The sequence below is a fragment of the Lagenorhynchus albirostris genome, chromosome 5, assembly GCF_949774975.1.
Source record: "Lagenorhynchus albirostris chromosome 5, mLagAlb1.1, whole genome shotgun sequence".
Classification (NCBI taxonomy): Eukaryota; Metazoa; Chordata; class Mammalia; order Artiodactyla; family Delphinidae; genus Lagenorhynchus; species Lagenorhynchus albirostris.
Genome location: NC_083099.1, coordinates 77,551,909 through 77,568,990, shown reverse-complemented (window position 1 = coordinate 77,568,990; position 17,082 = coordinate 77,551,909). Strand labels below are relative to the sequence as shown.

Here is a 17,082-nt window from a genome sequence, read left to right as displayed (position 1 = left end):
AAAAAAATACACTTATGTAATCATTGAAATACCCATTATGGATTCAGCACTATGTTAGCAGTTTGGGGGAATAAAAAATTATACAACATAGTCCCTGTTCCCAAAGAGCTTACAATGCTGTTAGAGAAACAAGTCATAGGCATTCTATGCCACGTGCCATTTAAATAACAATCCAAATAAAACATACAGGAATGAAGGCAAGGAATGGATGGATGTAAGTACGAGTGGTTGAGAAGGCTTCATAGCCACGGATCAATCTGAGCTGGGCCCTAAGAAGTTGAATTTTAATAGGCAGAAATTGAGAAGAGCATGAGCAAAGGCCAGAAGACGAGAGAACACGGTGGTCCAGCACTCTGCAAGGAGACTACTCAGGGACACATGCAGAGGAGACAGGTCATGTCAGTCATACTGGGGAGAGTCTTAAATGCTATTATCCTTACACAATTTAAAGGCATGAAATGTCTGTGAATATAATTAACATATTTAAATATTTTCATAAGAAACTGTTTTGGAAATAATTAGAGGAGGAGTCAGAACTAGAGGAGAGTAATTTCAGAAAGGATGATGTAGACCAGAGGTTCTCGAAGTGGTCCACAGACCTCTTGGGGGGGGGGTCTCTGAGACCCTTTCAGAGGATCTGTGAGGCTGAAACTATTTTCATAATACTACTAAGATGTTATTTTCCTATTTCACTGTGTTGACATTTGCACTGATGGCACAAAAACAATGGTGAATAAAACTGCTGTTGTCAAGCTGTGGAACCAAAGTCTACTAATAGCATTGCATTCTTTTTTTTTTTTTTAAACAGCCTTATGAGGCATAACTGATGTACAATAAACAGTGTATATTTAAAGTGTACAATTTGATGAATTTTTTACATACGTATACACCTGAGAAACCATCACTACGATCAAGATGACATTTTGATCATGTCCAAAAGTTTTCCCATAACCTTTTGTAACCTCTCTCTACTCCCTCATTCTTACATAACCACTGATCTATTTTCTGTCACTATACATTTGTTTGCAAGTTCTACAATTTTATATAAATGGAAGCATATAGCAAGTACTCCTCCTTCATGCTAACACTAACCAAAGGCAAACTAAACAAAGCAGACTTTGGACAAAGTAGACATCAGAACAAGGAAGAACTCAGGAAACAGAGGATCATCACATCTTGATAAAATATCAATCCATTAAGAGTACATAATAATCCTAAATGTGTATGACCCTAAACTTTTACTAGCTGCAAAACAAAAACTGACTAACCTAAACTGAAAAATAAATAAATATGCAATTATAGTTGAGAAATTTTAATACCTGTCTCTACATAATGGGTAAAACAAGTATACGTAAAATCAGTAGGGATAGAGGGGACATGAACAATCAACTTAATTGACATTTATAAAAGACAAAAACAGCAGAATACACATTATTTTCAAGTGCACAAGCTATCAAGATTGACTATATTCTGGGCTATAAAACAATAAATTTAAAAGAGCTGAAATCATACAAAGTATGTTCTCTGAACACAATAGAATTAGAAATCAATAACAGAAAGACAGCTCGAAAATCCCCAAATATGTGCAAACTAAACATTATACTTCTAAGTAAACCATAAGTCAATGGAAAAATCGCAAGGGAAATCACAAGAAAATATTTTGAATAGAATAAAAATTATCTTGGAAACTTGTATCTTGAAACTCATCAGCTAGAAAGCTTCCTAAAACTTAGAAGACTTTTCTGATGAGAATGGTGATGCTATTAACAAATGTCACTTTTTTTATAATAAAGTATACAAAGATGCATCAACATTTCGAAGATCTATATAGCTTAGGAAACCAGTATTTTCCAAATGGCCAATGAAAAGTATTACAAAAGATCCATTCCATGCAAGATAGACCAATGGATTTTACTGAAAGACTAGGAAGGGTTCATTGATCATGGATTCAGATTCTTTTTTTTTTTTTTTCTTTTTTTTGGCGGGGGGTACGCGGGCCTCTCACTGTTGTGGCCTCTCTCGTTGCGGAGCACAGGCTCCGGACACGCAGGCTCAGTGGCCATGGCTCACGGGCCCAGCCGCTCCACGGCATGTGGGATCTTCCCAGACCAGGGCACGAACCCATGTCCCCCGCATCGGCAGGCGGACTCTCAACCACTGCACCACCAGGGAAGCCCATGGGTTCCGATTCTTGATTGCAACAAACGAACGTTTAAGAGACTACTCATTAGTGGTAGAAACAACCCAAATTTGGTGGAATATCAAAAAAATCCACAATTATCTAAAAAGGTTGCCAAAATGCTCCTCTCTTTTTCAGCTGCACATGTGTGTAAAGCAAGATATTCTTCATATACTTAAAACAAACCAAAAATCGCAAGACTGAATGAAGCAGACAGAAGAAACAAGCTGTCTTCTATTAAGCCAGACACTAAAGAGCCAACTATGTAAAACAATGCCACTACTCTCATAACATTAAAAAGAAATTTGGAATATAATTACTTTCATAAAAATGTCACTTAAATTCACATACAATGAGTTTATTCTAAATAAACATTTAAAAAATTATCAGTTTTAATGTTTAACTACCCACCGTTTTATGACAGACGGAAGAAGGCTTGAAACAATAAGTAGTAAGATTTAGTGACTGAATGAATTATAGTGGTAAAAGTAAAACAACTTAGGCACCTTTGATGTAAGATCACTTCATGCTCAGAAAACCTTGAGATAAAAAAATGATATAATCTTAATGGACTTGGTTGTTCATAGCAGATTTGCCTGTTCTAATCTAGAGAATTAATCACCGTAATGTGAGCTGAAGAAAACTCATTAACTAAAAATATCATATTTTATAAGGGCTCAATTAGAATTCCAGCACATTACCAAAAGGCTGCCTTTTATACCCACACTTAATAAATAGGACACGTTTCTGCACAGTGCTTCCATGCCTGGGCTGAAACAGAACAACTGATGGGGTCAGATTAGAGATTCACCCAAGGCAGAGTGAGCCTAGATCCAGCACAGACAGAAGTCCTTCATCCTAGCTGGGTAGTCCTCACAGGACTGAACGTATCCAGACCCCCTGGAGGCATATAGTGCAGTAGTTAAAGCTTGTGGAGGCAGACTGCTTAGTTTATTCTTTTCTTAGTTGTATAATTTCAGAAAAGGTTTAACTTAATCTCTTGGTGCCTCACTTTTCTTTTTTTTATAAATTTATTTATTTGTTTGTTTGTTTATATGGCTGCGTTGGGTCTTTTTGCTGCCCGCAGGCTTTCTCTAGTTGCTGCGAGCAGGGGTTACTCTTCATTGCAGTGCATGGGCTTCTCATTGCGGTGGCTTCACTTGTTGCGGAGCACGGGCTCTAGGCACACGGTCTTCAGTAGTTGTGGCTCGTTGTGGCTTGAGGGCTCTAGAGCACAGGCTCAGTAGTTGTGGCGCACGGGCTTAGTTGCTCCGTGGCATGTGGGATCTTCCCAGACCAGGGCTCAAACCCGCGTCCCATGCATTGGCAGGCGGATTCTTAACCACTGTGCCACCAGGGAAGCCCTCATTTTTCTTAAAATAGGGATAATTATTAAATCATAGGGTTACTGTGGGGATTATAAAGGAAAAGCACTTAGAAAAGCACCAAGTATGAGTACTTGATAAATATTACTATTACAGTGTTTTACCTGAAATATGGAGTAATAAACTACTAGTCTAATATACAGGGTTGGTTAGGGTATGAGAAATATTAATAAGATACTCTAAAAGTTAACTATGATATCTAAAAGGTCTAGGATTAAAGATCCATAGAGTAATCACAATTAAGGTTATTAAAAAAATTACCTCAAAGTTATCATTTAAAAATGAGTAAATAATAGATTTGGTATAGACTTTGGATTCAGAAAACATCTACTGAATGTTTTCAAAACCAATGCATTTCTTTTACTGTTGTGAGAAAAAAAAAGTATCCTCAACTAACAATTATGGGGCAAGTGATGTGTTTTTCCTTTTTTTTTTTACAAAAACCAAAATTTAAGTAAAACATTAAAAAATTTAATAAAGGAAAGATACAAAGTATTGATAGCTGTATGATAATATTATAACTATGAAAGCACCAGCATCCAAACCTTCACTCAAAGTGAAAAAGAAAAAATATAAGCTGAATGGAAAATGACTCAAGAGTCCAAGGACAATCAGCCTGCATGAGAGGAAAGTCCAGAGGGAGAGTGGTGGTGACCGGCAGGAGAAGAGCAGGTGGGTGAACAGCTTCCTGTGATGGCAAAATATATCCTGTAGGGGCAGGATGAAGGACTCTAGAACCTTGACCTGACGCTGGGCAAGGCAGAGTCATTCAAACAGCTTTCTGGGACTACTCCCATTGCTGGCCGATGCCTAAGACACACAGAAACCAGAGCAGGGAGTTTCCAAAATCACCCCACAAACTGAACTGGCAGTTTGAGGTAGAAAACACTTTGAAAAGAGGATATGGTAGTCTGCAAACTGCCGTCAGTTATGTCAGCACGTGGCAAAGAACGTCCACGTTCTTACTTCTGCAAGCACCCCCATCCTTCTGCAGGACTTCTACAGTCAAACACTGGGAGCCCAGCACTCTCTGCTTCGGGCCATAAACCTGTACTAAACACCCCAGAGCAGAGAGAGACGGCAGCAGCAGCCCGGAAGGCTTCTAGGATTCTAGGAATGCTTGAATGCTTCATGTAATCAGCTTTGTACCTCCATCTGCCTCACTGACAGAACAAGGACTTAGATGTAGGTCAGGAGGAAAGGAAGTTGGACACACAGTCTATGTTTCTGATATACTCCAAATCAGCTCAGGTGCTGTTTAAAGGCAAAGGAGAGAGTGTGCAGGAAGTCTGGTGACTAGGAAAATAAGAAGAAGGCTGCTCATCTTTGTAGGCCAAACATTATACTTCCTTTGAGCAAATCTCTGGGCTTGAGTAAATAGGATAGTCAAGACTCACAGTGACTACTTTTCAGAGAAAAAGACAGTGAGGAAAAAAGTACCAAGGAGATTCTAATTTGTGATCTTTTCTCAAGAACAAGTTATACTATGATTAAAAGAAATGTACTGACTTACCTGGAAAATATCTGTCTTGTCTTCAAATAAACTGACAAAATATTTATAGTCAGCATAAGCCCAGAATTTGGAATGATCATAGTCTCTAAATGGTCCAGAAATACTAGATCGGTCACAGTTCCAGGTTAGAAACTCTTCAAGTGTAGCTTCTACGTAACTACATGTGGTTTCAAACTGAGGAGCTGCAATGAAAGAGAACCCAACTTTAAATGTACATTGAACACAGTTTCCAAATATTGTTGTTTTCTTAAATGAGGATAATTTCAACCAGGAAGTATTAACTATTATTTAACATTAATTAGAAATTAATTATGTACTTGCTAAATAATTAGAACCATTTACAACACTTAACAATACTCTTGATTAAATTTAAAAGTAAAAAACACAATTTTAACCTTAAGATTAAAGACTACCCTTTCTATAGCCTGATGCAGTAATCCAGTGGAATACTTTAGTTTATCACTTCTCCAAGACCTTTTCAGGGGTCTGTGAGGTCTAAACTATTTTCATAATAATACTACGACGGTATTTGCCCTTTTCACACTTATTCTCTCACAAAAGTACGGTGTTTTCCATGGGCTACACAAATTGTGTTGACGTCACTGCTCCGACAGCTAGTGGACTATGTGCTTATCTTCTTATAGTTTTAAATGTCTGTAAATGAAGAGGAACAAAGAGCGTTGCTCACCAAACAGTTCTACAAGGATTAAGTCATAACCCACTGCAGTCACTGACCAACCAGTGCACTCTCAGAGGAAATTAAGATATAACAGGATGAAGCACTCTGTGCTTCAGATAGAGGAAATTAAGACCATAACAGCGTGCTCTGTGCTTTGGACAAGCAAGCCTCTTAGTGAGATGTATATCTCGGGAAGAACTTCAATGACCCCAGATTCTTGCATCTTCCTAAAGAAAAGCACTAAAATCATTAACTGTAGATATTTGTTATTTGTGACTAGCAGTAATCTTTTACCAAGATGTCTGCTTGACTGCACATGTTCCCTAGCCAAAAATCATATGTATACAGGCTTCTTCCCTACCCTTCCGAGAAGTTTTCTCAGAGCTCCTGAGAGGCTATCTCCTGTGCTATAGTCCTTTAAGACCCTGGATAAAACTTAAACTCACAGCTCTTACACTGAGCATTTTTCTTTAAGTAGACATGTCTTGGTTTTAATTTCTAATAATGCTAAGTATCACTAGATATAACCCACATTGACCAAAAAGCTCACTCACTGGGGTACTCAATCGTTTTTAAGTCTAAAGGAATCCTGAGACCAAAATGGTTGAGAACTACTTCTTCAAATTAAAAAAAGGCAACAACAAAAAACTGTCTTTTGAAAATTTTCAACTTTATACTGCACATTTATCATACAGAGCTCCTCAATCATTAAGTAGACAACAGCTATTTAAAGTCTGTTCAATTATTCATTAGCCCATTTATTTCAGAATCATTTATTAAGTACCTAATTTGTAACTAGCATTGTGCTCAGGCTTGCAGGAACATAAAAGAAATAGATAATACTTTTGAGTTTAGACTATATTTAGATAAAAAGAAAACTTCAACCAGAATAATAGGGAATTTGAGGCATCATATATAACTAGATGCCAAATTTTGTGCCATAGACACCTAGGAAATGGCAAAGACCACCGGAGATGAGGGCTGATCAGGAAAGCTTGAAGAAAAGTCTACTGTCTGTCCATAGTGGTTTGTTATTATGGGTAGAACTCATTTATACAAGAATTATTCTCCTAAATAGTGATGAAATGAGATTTTTTTTGCAATTAGCTGAATATTTTAAATGTACATTGGGATGTTAATATTCAAGAAACCTGATTATGATCTATTTTGGAAAACATGAAATCCTTTCAAGAGGAGCTGTAGATCTAACACATGTAAATCAGTCAGCACAATGCTAGACACATAGCAGATGCTCAGTAAAAGTTAGACACTATTATTCATTCATATATTTACTTGGGGCCCTTTAAAAGTTAGCTGAATTGGTAATAGGAAGAAAAGGATATTCAAACATCTTTTCCATCCATTTCTGCTCAAACTGTTTAGGATTATCCCAATCACGTTTCTCCCTCCTCTCTTTATCCTAAAACTGTATAATGGCAGAGAAATAATGGAGGGGAGGGTGTGTATCACCCTTATTTCATTTACTTCATCAACTTGTCACCTGACTTTAAGAAGCAGGAAAACTTTACTAGGCTACATTTATCTAAAAGATAAAACCCTGCAGATTTAAGAACTATTTAAACTTGATAATTTTTTTTTTAAACTTGATAATTTTTGAGAAGCATTTAGAATAGTGCCTGGCACACACGGACCCATCAATATATAAAAGCTCTTAATATTACCAACATCATCATCAAGAATTTACCATAACAGCATTGGAATACACGGTTTTTTAACAAACAAAAACCCATGTAGCAAGAAAGCTGCTTGGTGATGGAATCATTTCTAAATCATTTCAGTAAGCTCCAATGTGAGCCTGAACACATTCTACTGTCCTGTAAGTTTTCACTTCACAGAATTCAATCCAACTGATCCAACGGAATACTAAAGCCATTGCTTGAGCCACCTGCCCCTAGGGTAGACTGAGGACTTTTCAGTTATGACCAGTTTTCACAGGCACATCCGTACTGCACCCTCATCAGAAGACTTCATTTTCTATCACAGCAAGTTCTGTACTTAAAAGAATGAAAATCTGGGCTTCCCTGGTGGCGCAGTTGTTGAGAGTCCGCCTGCCGATGCAGGGGACACGGGTTCGTGCCCCAGTCCGGGAAGATCCCACATGGCCGCTGACCCTGAGCGTCTGGAGCCTGTGCTCCGCAATGGGAGAGGCCACGGCAGTGAGAGGCCCGCGTACAGCAAAAAAAAAAAAAAAAAAAAAAAAAAAAAAAAAAAAAAAAGAATGAAAATCTAAAAATGCAAAAAACTACACGTGAGAACTGTTACTGTCAGGGGAAAATTACAATGAATGGAATGAATGAAAATGACAGACTTTTTCATTTACATAGTGATTTCAAAATAGAATCTTTTCACCCGTTTCTGGTAATAATGGCACCAAAGGCACTGTTTTCATTCTGTTATCATGACAATTTCTTTCTGTGCAGTACAGTTGTTTTTCTTAGTTTATTCTATGCAATGGAATTACTCCTTTCTAACTTGATTATTATTGTTCTTTCGTTTAACATTAAAGTAGCCTAGGCAGCTGCAACTTTCATCCTACTTACTGTCAAAATGTTAGGTAAGAGGAAGCTCAACTGAGTTTAGGATTTGGAAATAGTGTATAAATTGAGTTTGCTTTTGACTCTCATAAAAGGGAGTCCTAAAATATTTTTTTGCACAGCAGTGAAACAAACATTTCTCCATTTTGTTAGACTTCATCACTTCACAATCAAGAAACACTTGGAATGTGGGTACCGACTATGACTTTTGCTTGTTACTCCACTCCCTATCAACAAATGTTTAGGATTATTTCTACATCTGCTTGCCAGATCACTGCCAGCTGAGGTATAGTGTTGTCACTGAGAATATATGTTGGCAAATGAATCTGATCCAAAATGTTTCAAAGAGCTACTGTGACGTCATTATCTGCTTCCTAAAATAAACTAAGAAACACATTACAGTCAAATATGCTAGTTATTAATACTATTATTTCAAGCATTCTAGAAAAATTCTAACTAAGACCTAAAACAGAAATATATATGCTCAATAGAAAGGAAACAAAGTTATCATTGCTTGTAAGATCATATGCCTGTCTTACTAAAAAGCCCACAAGAATAAACTAAAACACTAGGTACACTATTAACTGGCTGGATAAAAAATAAACATGCAAAAAATAAATGGCTTTTATTTGTATATCAATCACAGTTTGAAAAACAAAAGAGGCAAAAATATTTCCTGACAGCTACAAAAATTTTATAATATTTTAAGAAATTTGTAGACTTATATGAAAACTCCAAATCTTTTCTTTTCCCCCAAACCTTTTTACTGAGGTAAAACAAACTAGGTAAGTGAAGATTACACGTTCTTGTGTAGTAAGATACAGTATTGTCACAAGGCAGATTCTTTTCAAATTACATAATTTATAGCACTTCGTGAATTTTCATTTAAAATCCTGTTGACTGAAAGAAAAAAAGAAAAACACATGACCTAAAAGTTGCAGGTTATGTTTTATTCGGTTATCTTACTGAGGACTATAGTCTGGGAGATGGCCTCTCAGATGCTCTGAGGAACTGTTCTAAAGAGGTAAGGGAGGGCTTCCCTGGTGGCGCAGTGGTTGAGAGTCCACCTGCCGATGCAGGGGACACGGGTTTGTGCCCTGGTCCGGGAAGATTCCCACATGCTGCGGAGCGGCTGCGCCTGTGAGCCATGGCTGCTGAGCCTGCACTCCGCAGCGGGAGAGGCCACAACAGTGAGAGGCCCGCGTACCGCAAAAACAAAACAAAACAAACAGTCTCTGGTTTCAGTATGAAGAATGGCTGAGGCGGGAGGGCAGGGAGTGCACAGGGACTAGGGACAAGGCTACTCCAACCACAGAGGTGAGAGAGCAGGGTAACCCCAACTGGAGGATGGCCTCGGACAGAGAAGCAGGTGGATGCTGGATACTTCAGGTGTAAGTCACCAAGTCACCAGACACCACTTAGAGAGGCCATCTGAATGACTCAGAGCTCTCTGGCATAAGAAGCTTCTTGGATAGTACTGCTCCTGGTGATAATGTTCACACCCTTTGACCCAGTCATTCTCCTAGGAATCTATCCTAGGGAAACAATCAGAAACTTGCACAAGATTTATTTTCAAACATGTTCAGTACAGTCTTATTTATAAATTTAAAACTGCTAAGCAATCTAAGCAAAATAGGAGGATTTTAAAAATAAATTATGGTACTACCATACAATGGAATATTAGGTAGCCATTTAAAAGTCATATTTAATGTCAAGAGAAGCTGCTCAGAATATGTTAAGTAAAAAAAAGAGAAAACGCAGGCTGTTCAAATTAACACAATTTTATTTTTAAAATACAGAAAGGCCTGCATGGACATATATCAAAATGTAATTAGTGATTGCCTCTTGGTAATAAGACTAAGTGTTTTTAAATTTCTTTGGGTCTTCCCATTTTTCCAGTGTTCTCTAAAATGAGAAGGTGTATTTTAATTTTTGAAATTATTTCTATTTTTAAATAATATTTTTTGAGCATTTACTATGTGCTAGGCACTGTTCTAAATGTTTAATGAATATGAACCCATCTAATCTTGAAAACATTTCTAAGATACAGAAAAGTTAAGTGACTTGCTCAAAGTCACAGAGTAAGCCAAACTTTGAACCCCCGCAAGCTGACTTGAGTCAGCTCTCTTACATCACTACCCTACACTGCTTGTGGAAGTACTGTATTTATACTCAAAAAATAACTTTAAAAAGAACAAATTATTAAGACAACCCACATAATGGGAGAAAATATTTGCACATCATATATCTGATAAGAGTTAGTATCCAGAATATATGAAGATCTCTTTTACCACTCAACAACAAAAAGGCAAAAAAAACCACAAAAAAACACACATAAAAACAAAAAAATCTCAATTAGAAAACAAGCAAAGGATTTGAATAGACATTTCTCCAAATTAGATATACAAATGGTCAATAAGCCCATAAAAAGATGCTTGACAACATTAGTCATTCGGGAAATGCATCAAAACTATAATGAGATAATACTTCACACTCACTAGGATGGCTAGAATAAAAAATGGAATAAGTATCGGCAAAGATGTAGAGAAACTGGATCCCTCACACGTTGGGGTGGGAATGTGAAATGGTTCAGCTGTTTTGGGCAACAGTTTGGCAGTTCCTCAAAAGGTTAAACATAGTTGCTGCATGACTCGGCAATTACACTTCTAGGTTTAACCCAAGAGAAGTGAAACCATATGTCCACACAAAAACGTGTATCTAAATGTTCACAGTAGCATTATTCATAATAGCCAAAATGTGGAAATAACCCAAACGTCCATCAACTGATGAATGGATAAACATTTTGTTTATCCATATGATGGAATATTATTCAGCAATAAAAAGAAAATATAGATACATGCTAAAACATGGGTAAATCTTGAAAACATGATACGTGACAAAAGCTAGACACAAAAGGCCACAACTGTATGATTCCATTTATATATATCCAGAATAGGCAATCTATAAAAACTGAAAGTAGATTAGTGATTGCCAGGGGCTGGAGAAGGGGGTGAATGGGGAGTGACTGCTAATGGGAACCAGATTTTTCAGTGTGACGAAAATGTTCTGGAATTAGATAGTGGTTGTGGTTGCACAACATTGTGAAGATGCTAAAACCACTGAATTGTATACTTTCAAATGGTGAATTTTATGTGAATATCGTCTGAATTTTAAAAAAGAACAAATTATCTTTAGTAAAAACTCAGAGCAGTTTCTCTCAATTGCAGAGACTTTCTACTTCCCTTTTTCTTCTATGCTGCAGTACTAACTTTAAAATGTCAAATTACTGTATCTCCGCTATAAAACAGGATAATAATAGTACCACTCCAAGTGGGTTTGAAGACGATTAAGAGAGTTAATATGTATAAAGCCCTCAGAACAGTGCCTGACACAATAGTTCTCAATAGCTCTTAGTAATAGTATTGTATTTGGAGTCTAACCAGGAGGTGAAAAAAATTACAATTTCTATTTTTCTTCAAATTATTGTTTAACAGACACTTCAATGAGTGGAAAATTTATCTGACTAAATAAAATCAAGAAGAAAAGAGCACAAGCTGATTTTTACATAGCTGCTGCTGGTCTAGCATTTAATTTAAAAATACAATAAACATTTTGGTCTGTGACTAGAATGAGATGCCAAAGAGTTTCAGGTCTATTAATCCTGCTCTACCTGTCACTGGAGTACAAAGGGGTTCCAGACACCAAAAACCCAATAATTATATGAGATATACTAGAAGATCAACATGAGAAAACAAAGCCTGGAGAAGCTGGAAGAGAAACTGGGTAATTTTCTAGTTCCTTCTAAGTTATTAATAGATATTCTTAGAGCCACTTCACAGCAATGCTTAAGACACTATGAATTTCTAGACTATCAAATTTACCCATATTTAAATAGAAGTTAAACACATATTCTGAAGCCAGACAGTGGTCATGGACTTCTTTAGATTAGAAACAGTTTCTAATGTAAATTGTTTCTTTCCTATAAACTAACTGTCTTTAGATTAACAGTAATTGCTTTATCTGGCTTAAGGCAAAAAATCAAGCTGTTACAAGTCTTCAGGGATGAAGAGGGAGCTGGCAAAATCAGACTGCTTAAGAGGATGAAAAAAACAGCTTCACATATGTTTCACATTTATGTAATGCAATAGAGGTCAGGCAGCTGATAAAGCAGAGAGGTAAAATTACACCCAGACTGAGCACTATAAATAGTGAGTGAGGCGACAAATAAAAGGAAACATTGTACATGAGTCAAAAGTAGAAGGGATTGTTGGATTAGTATTGGTCTCTTTCAATCACATAAATAATAGCACATTAACAAATATTTATTAAGTGTCTACTATGATCAATGAACCATGATACATGAACAAATACATTTTATGTGGGGTTATAAATTATAGGTTGTTTAGTCTAAAAAAATTATCTTAAACTGTCCTTTTAAAATTTCTAATGAAGTTTTCCTATCTGAAAATGGTCCAAAAGAAGATTCAAATAAAGGATTCTCTAGAGATAAAGAAACCACGGTTGAGAATGTGGGAATGCTACTGAAGAGACATTATGATGATGATTCCTTGTAGTCCTACCTGTATCTGTGAGTTTCGTTCCCATCCTGAATCGTATCTGCTTGCCCTGAAGGACCTCAGAAAGATGTTTTGCAGTCCAGTGTTGGGCTGGCCAATCAAAAACCATGTTACAGAAGATTGCAGGTTGTTGTAAAGACATTATAATTTCTTTCGCTTTCTCTGGTGTAAAAGGTTTGACACGTTTACCTAGGGAGAGAAATAAATAAAAAGTTATTTCATATAATATGAAGAATAAATAGCTAATATCATTTCTATTATGGCAAATCTTTCTGTGTAATTGCACCTCATTTACTCTTCATTTATTACTGTTTACATAAATATTTGGCCTCAAAGAGCCATAATTCTTCAACGATTTTTCTCAAATATTAAATTGTAAATGTTGGAAAATATTTACAATCTTCAATGTCAAAAATGTTTTTTAAAAAGGCTTTCCAAGTATTTATGTACATTTAAAAGATGCAATTTTTTGACAATATTATTTCCTAAATAGAGAATTATGTAAGAAATGCTGATGGAACCTACTCTTGAACAACTAGTGTTGCTGGACTCAGCAACAATTCTACTTGATATAGCACACGTTCATGCCAAAAAGACTACCGCATTCACACAGCAGTGGATGGGGAGCAGGAGAGGGGATTATTTTATTTCAAGATTTAAAAAGATAAAATATGTGCTAGGGTGGATATCAGTGTTAATCCTTGATTCTGACTGCATCTATAAACTGTACAAGGGAATATGCACAAACTAACACTGTGACTTACTGAGGACTTCAATAAATTTCAATCATAGAATGTTAATCCGGGATAGGAGGGTAAAGATTAATATTTGTTAAATAAAAGAACAAGTGGGGACTTCCCTGGTGGCGCAGTGGTTAAGAATCCGCCTGCCAATGCAGAGGGTACAGGTTTGGGCCCTGGCCTGGGAAGATCCCACATGCCACGGAGCAACTAAGCCCACAGTAGTGCGCCACAACTACTGAGCCTGCGCGCCTAGAGCCCGAGCTCTGAAACGAGAGAAGCCACCGTGGTGAGAAGCCCGTGCACCAGAACGATGAGTAACCCCCTCTAGCTGCAACTAGAGAGAGCCTGCGCGCAGCAACGAAGACCCAACGCAGCCAAAAATAAATAAATAAATTTATAAAAATATATATTTAAAAAAAATTAAAGAACAAGTAAGTTTCTCTTTAAAGACATCTCAAGATGAAAGTTTGGGGGGAAAGTTGAAAAATGCTTCATACTCTGATCCCCAAAACATGAATTTATGATTCTCTAGTACAATCAGCTAAACCCTCTATTTCAGTTACCTAATCTGTAATTACACTTACTCAAAAAATTACGAAAAGCTCATGAATAATCCAAATTCCCCCTTCAACCAACCTTCTTCTAAACTTTCTGACAAAAGGAGGAGGGATGGAGAAGGACTCATCGAGGAATCTAAGTAATTTGTAGTTGTCTGATTGTGATGCTTGTTTTTAAAGAAAATGAAAATTTAGGTCAGTTTGGCCCTCCTTTCTCAGACAAGGACAAAACCCAGAAACCTCTCCTAAACTAGTGGTGAAAGCGAGCAGGCTCTAAGCCCTCAGGAGCTGACATCTAAGAACACTGTGGCCCCTTCTGGGTAGTCAGGGCTCTCATGTGAGGACATCAGTGTGGGTGCTTCAGGGGATGGGCAGGTGCCAGAGGTGGGGCTACGTGGAGTAGGGAAGACAGAAGGCACTCTTAGGTCTCTATGTAAAAGAAGGCCCAAGTTTATCTTTAAGTGACCTTTACCTACTGAAGAGCCCTGTTAAGGAAAACAGGCTGTAACCAGGAATTGTTTAAAAAAGGTCTTAACCCATGCCAGCCTATAAATGTAAGCACAGGGGTACCTAGATTGCAATGTACCAAGTCTTCCTGGACTTGGAGTGCCTGGATTCCCTGTGTATGAAAATGGACAAGCCACATTTTTTATTATATATTTTTAAAGTTTTGCTAGACCATGAAAAGCTACAATTCATTCATGATAATACCTGTTGCTTGTGACATATAAATTAGTACTACCCTTTGGGAAACAACTGGGAAAATGAAGCAAAAGTCTCAAAGAACCACCCATTAACCTAGTAACTCATGTTAGAGGAATTTGCTTTTAACAAAATAATCATAAGCCACATACATATTCATTTATACTATATATATGTTCACACATATGCATAAAATATCTATTACTATAATAAAAAACCTGAAAATACAAACAACCAAATGTCTCAAAAGTAGAAAAATAATTTACTAAATATTTCTCCCATAGTACAGTCCCCTGGTACATTCAATTCATTAACAATAAAAATGCGGGCTCTGTAGCAATGTTTGGAGCTGTAGGGACTGGAACTGACTCAGAGAGTTATTGCAACAGCTAAGTGAGAGGAGTGGTAATAAGGCCCTGAACAACAAAGGGTGGCAGTGAGGAAGGCAGAGATGGTAGAGATGGAGAAATACTAGGAGAACAACATCAAAGACTATTACGACTGAAGAGATGCGGGGTAGGAGGCAGATGCAGCTGTAAGGAAGACTGAGGTTTCCAGACTTTGTGACTTGCCACGAGAGAAAGGTTAGGAGTGACATCTCCTTCTGTTAGGAAGATGAGAGTTTGGTTTTGATCATCATCATCATAACAATACCATATATTTACTTGTATAAGGCTCTACTATTTGCCACTCACTTTTATATACATTAAAATAGAAGTGCTCATTGGATCCTCTAAGAAGCCTGTAAAACACAGGTACAGAAGGTATTTTATTTCCATTATCCAAATGAAGAAATGGAAGTTCAGATGTCAAAGGTCAAAACACCAGTGATGATAGGACTATAGGTCAGGTTCCCTGATTCCAAGTCCAATGCTCTTCCTACTGCATAATCCTGCTTCCAGAGAATTAAAACTGTAGGACTTACACTAGCACTAAAAACAGAGAGACAGTATAACCCGAAAAGATAAGCTGGTGCAGGGAAGCTTTAGATGGATCCATAGATAATAAATCCACATGTGCTGTTGGGGAGAGAGGAATGTTCTAGTTTGTGCACATGTTTGTATGTGTGGTGGGGGGAGTAGTTAATACCTACAGTAGAGATTGCTAGTTGCCTACCTTACCCACTACTGCTTCCTTCTTCCTCACTAACAGAACTTTGGGCAATGGGAGCGGCTGAAAAATTACATTTCCCAGATTCCTTTGCAGATAGGAGTGGCCAGATATATATCTGGAAGTTGCTGAGTCAGCCTTTCCCCCTTATCTTCCTCTCCTATATCCTGCCTATATCCAGACATCATGTTTAACCATCTCAACAGATAAAAGAAAGGCCCAGGAAATTGCAAACACCGGCTGAAAGAATGCAAAGATGTCCATCTTTGTGCCCCGGAACCAAAGCCAGCAAAATTGTATCCCCGAACCCTTTCGTATAAACACATTAACTCATAGTCAGGACTCTGTTATTAGTTCATAACTGGTATAGCACCTTGCCTTCTGAGGCTATGGTTTTCAAGGACAACCATATTCTCCCTAGAGAGTGCTCTGTGGCTTAGGCTGGATGAATCATGGCTGGTGTGACTCACTGTAACATTCTTTCAGTTCTACGTTTGTAAAATGTTCAAGCTTTGAACATTTTGCTTCTAGAACTTTAAAAGGCAGAGAAAAACAGAAGCACCAGTCCTTTGGGGGTGACGATTTATTTATGCTGCTTATCTTAAATCAGAGCCAATAGATCACACGGCTTTGAATGTTTTCAAAACAGTTCTCATATCTGTACACCTAAGTATGCGGGCATTAGTAACACGAGTAGTGTTTTGACAGAGGAGCTTCAAAGAAGTAAATAAATATTTTTTCCTCTAACATAACATTAAATTTTCTAAAAAAGTATTTAATGATCTGATCAAAAAATGCCAAACATCCCAAAGGTTATTTAATAGGAGACTCTAAAAACTAAAGTTTGCTGAGAAAGTACCAGGCCCAGTGATTGGAATATATTAAATGCTCAAACATTTGCTAAATGAATGAAAAGTGCTATAAAGCATATGCAGAGGAGATCAGTACGATGCTCACCATAATAGGAAATTAGCATATTTGAAGAATTTCAGGTCTATCAGTGAAATAAAACAATCAGTTGGTTGTGAGATAAAAGTAATCTGGGTTCTGATCGTTTAATCAACAATGAACTGGGCTATTAA

At 37.2% G+C, this 17,082-nt stretch overlaps 1 protein-coding gene across 1 annotated transcript in view; it reads right to left on the bottom strand.

The window, feature by feature from the left end:
• HSPBAP1 (HSPB1 associated protein 1) overlaps positions 1-17,082 on the bottom strand; it is a 49,854-nt gene that overhangs the window by 24,715 nt on the left and 8,057 nt on the right. Inside the window, exons 2-3 of the mRNA XM_060150476.1 lie at positions 12,892-13,077; positions 5,078-5,259 (exon numbers count right to left, since the gene is read on the bottom strand). Coding sequence (XP_060006459.1) covers positions 5,078-5,259; positions 12,892-13,077 — 368 coding nt within the window. The remainder of the gene's footprint in view (positions 1-5,077; positions 5,260-12,891; positions 13,078-17,082) is intronic.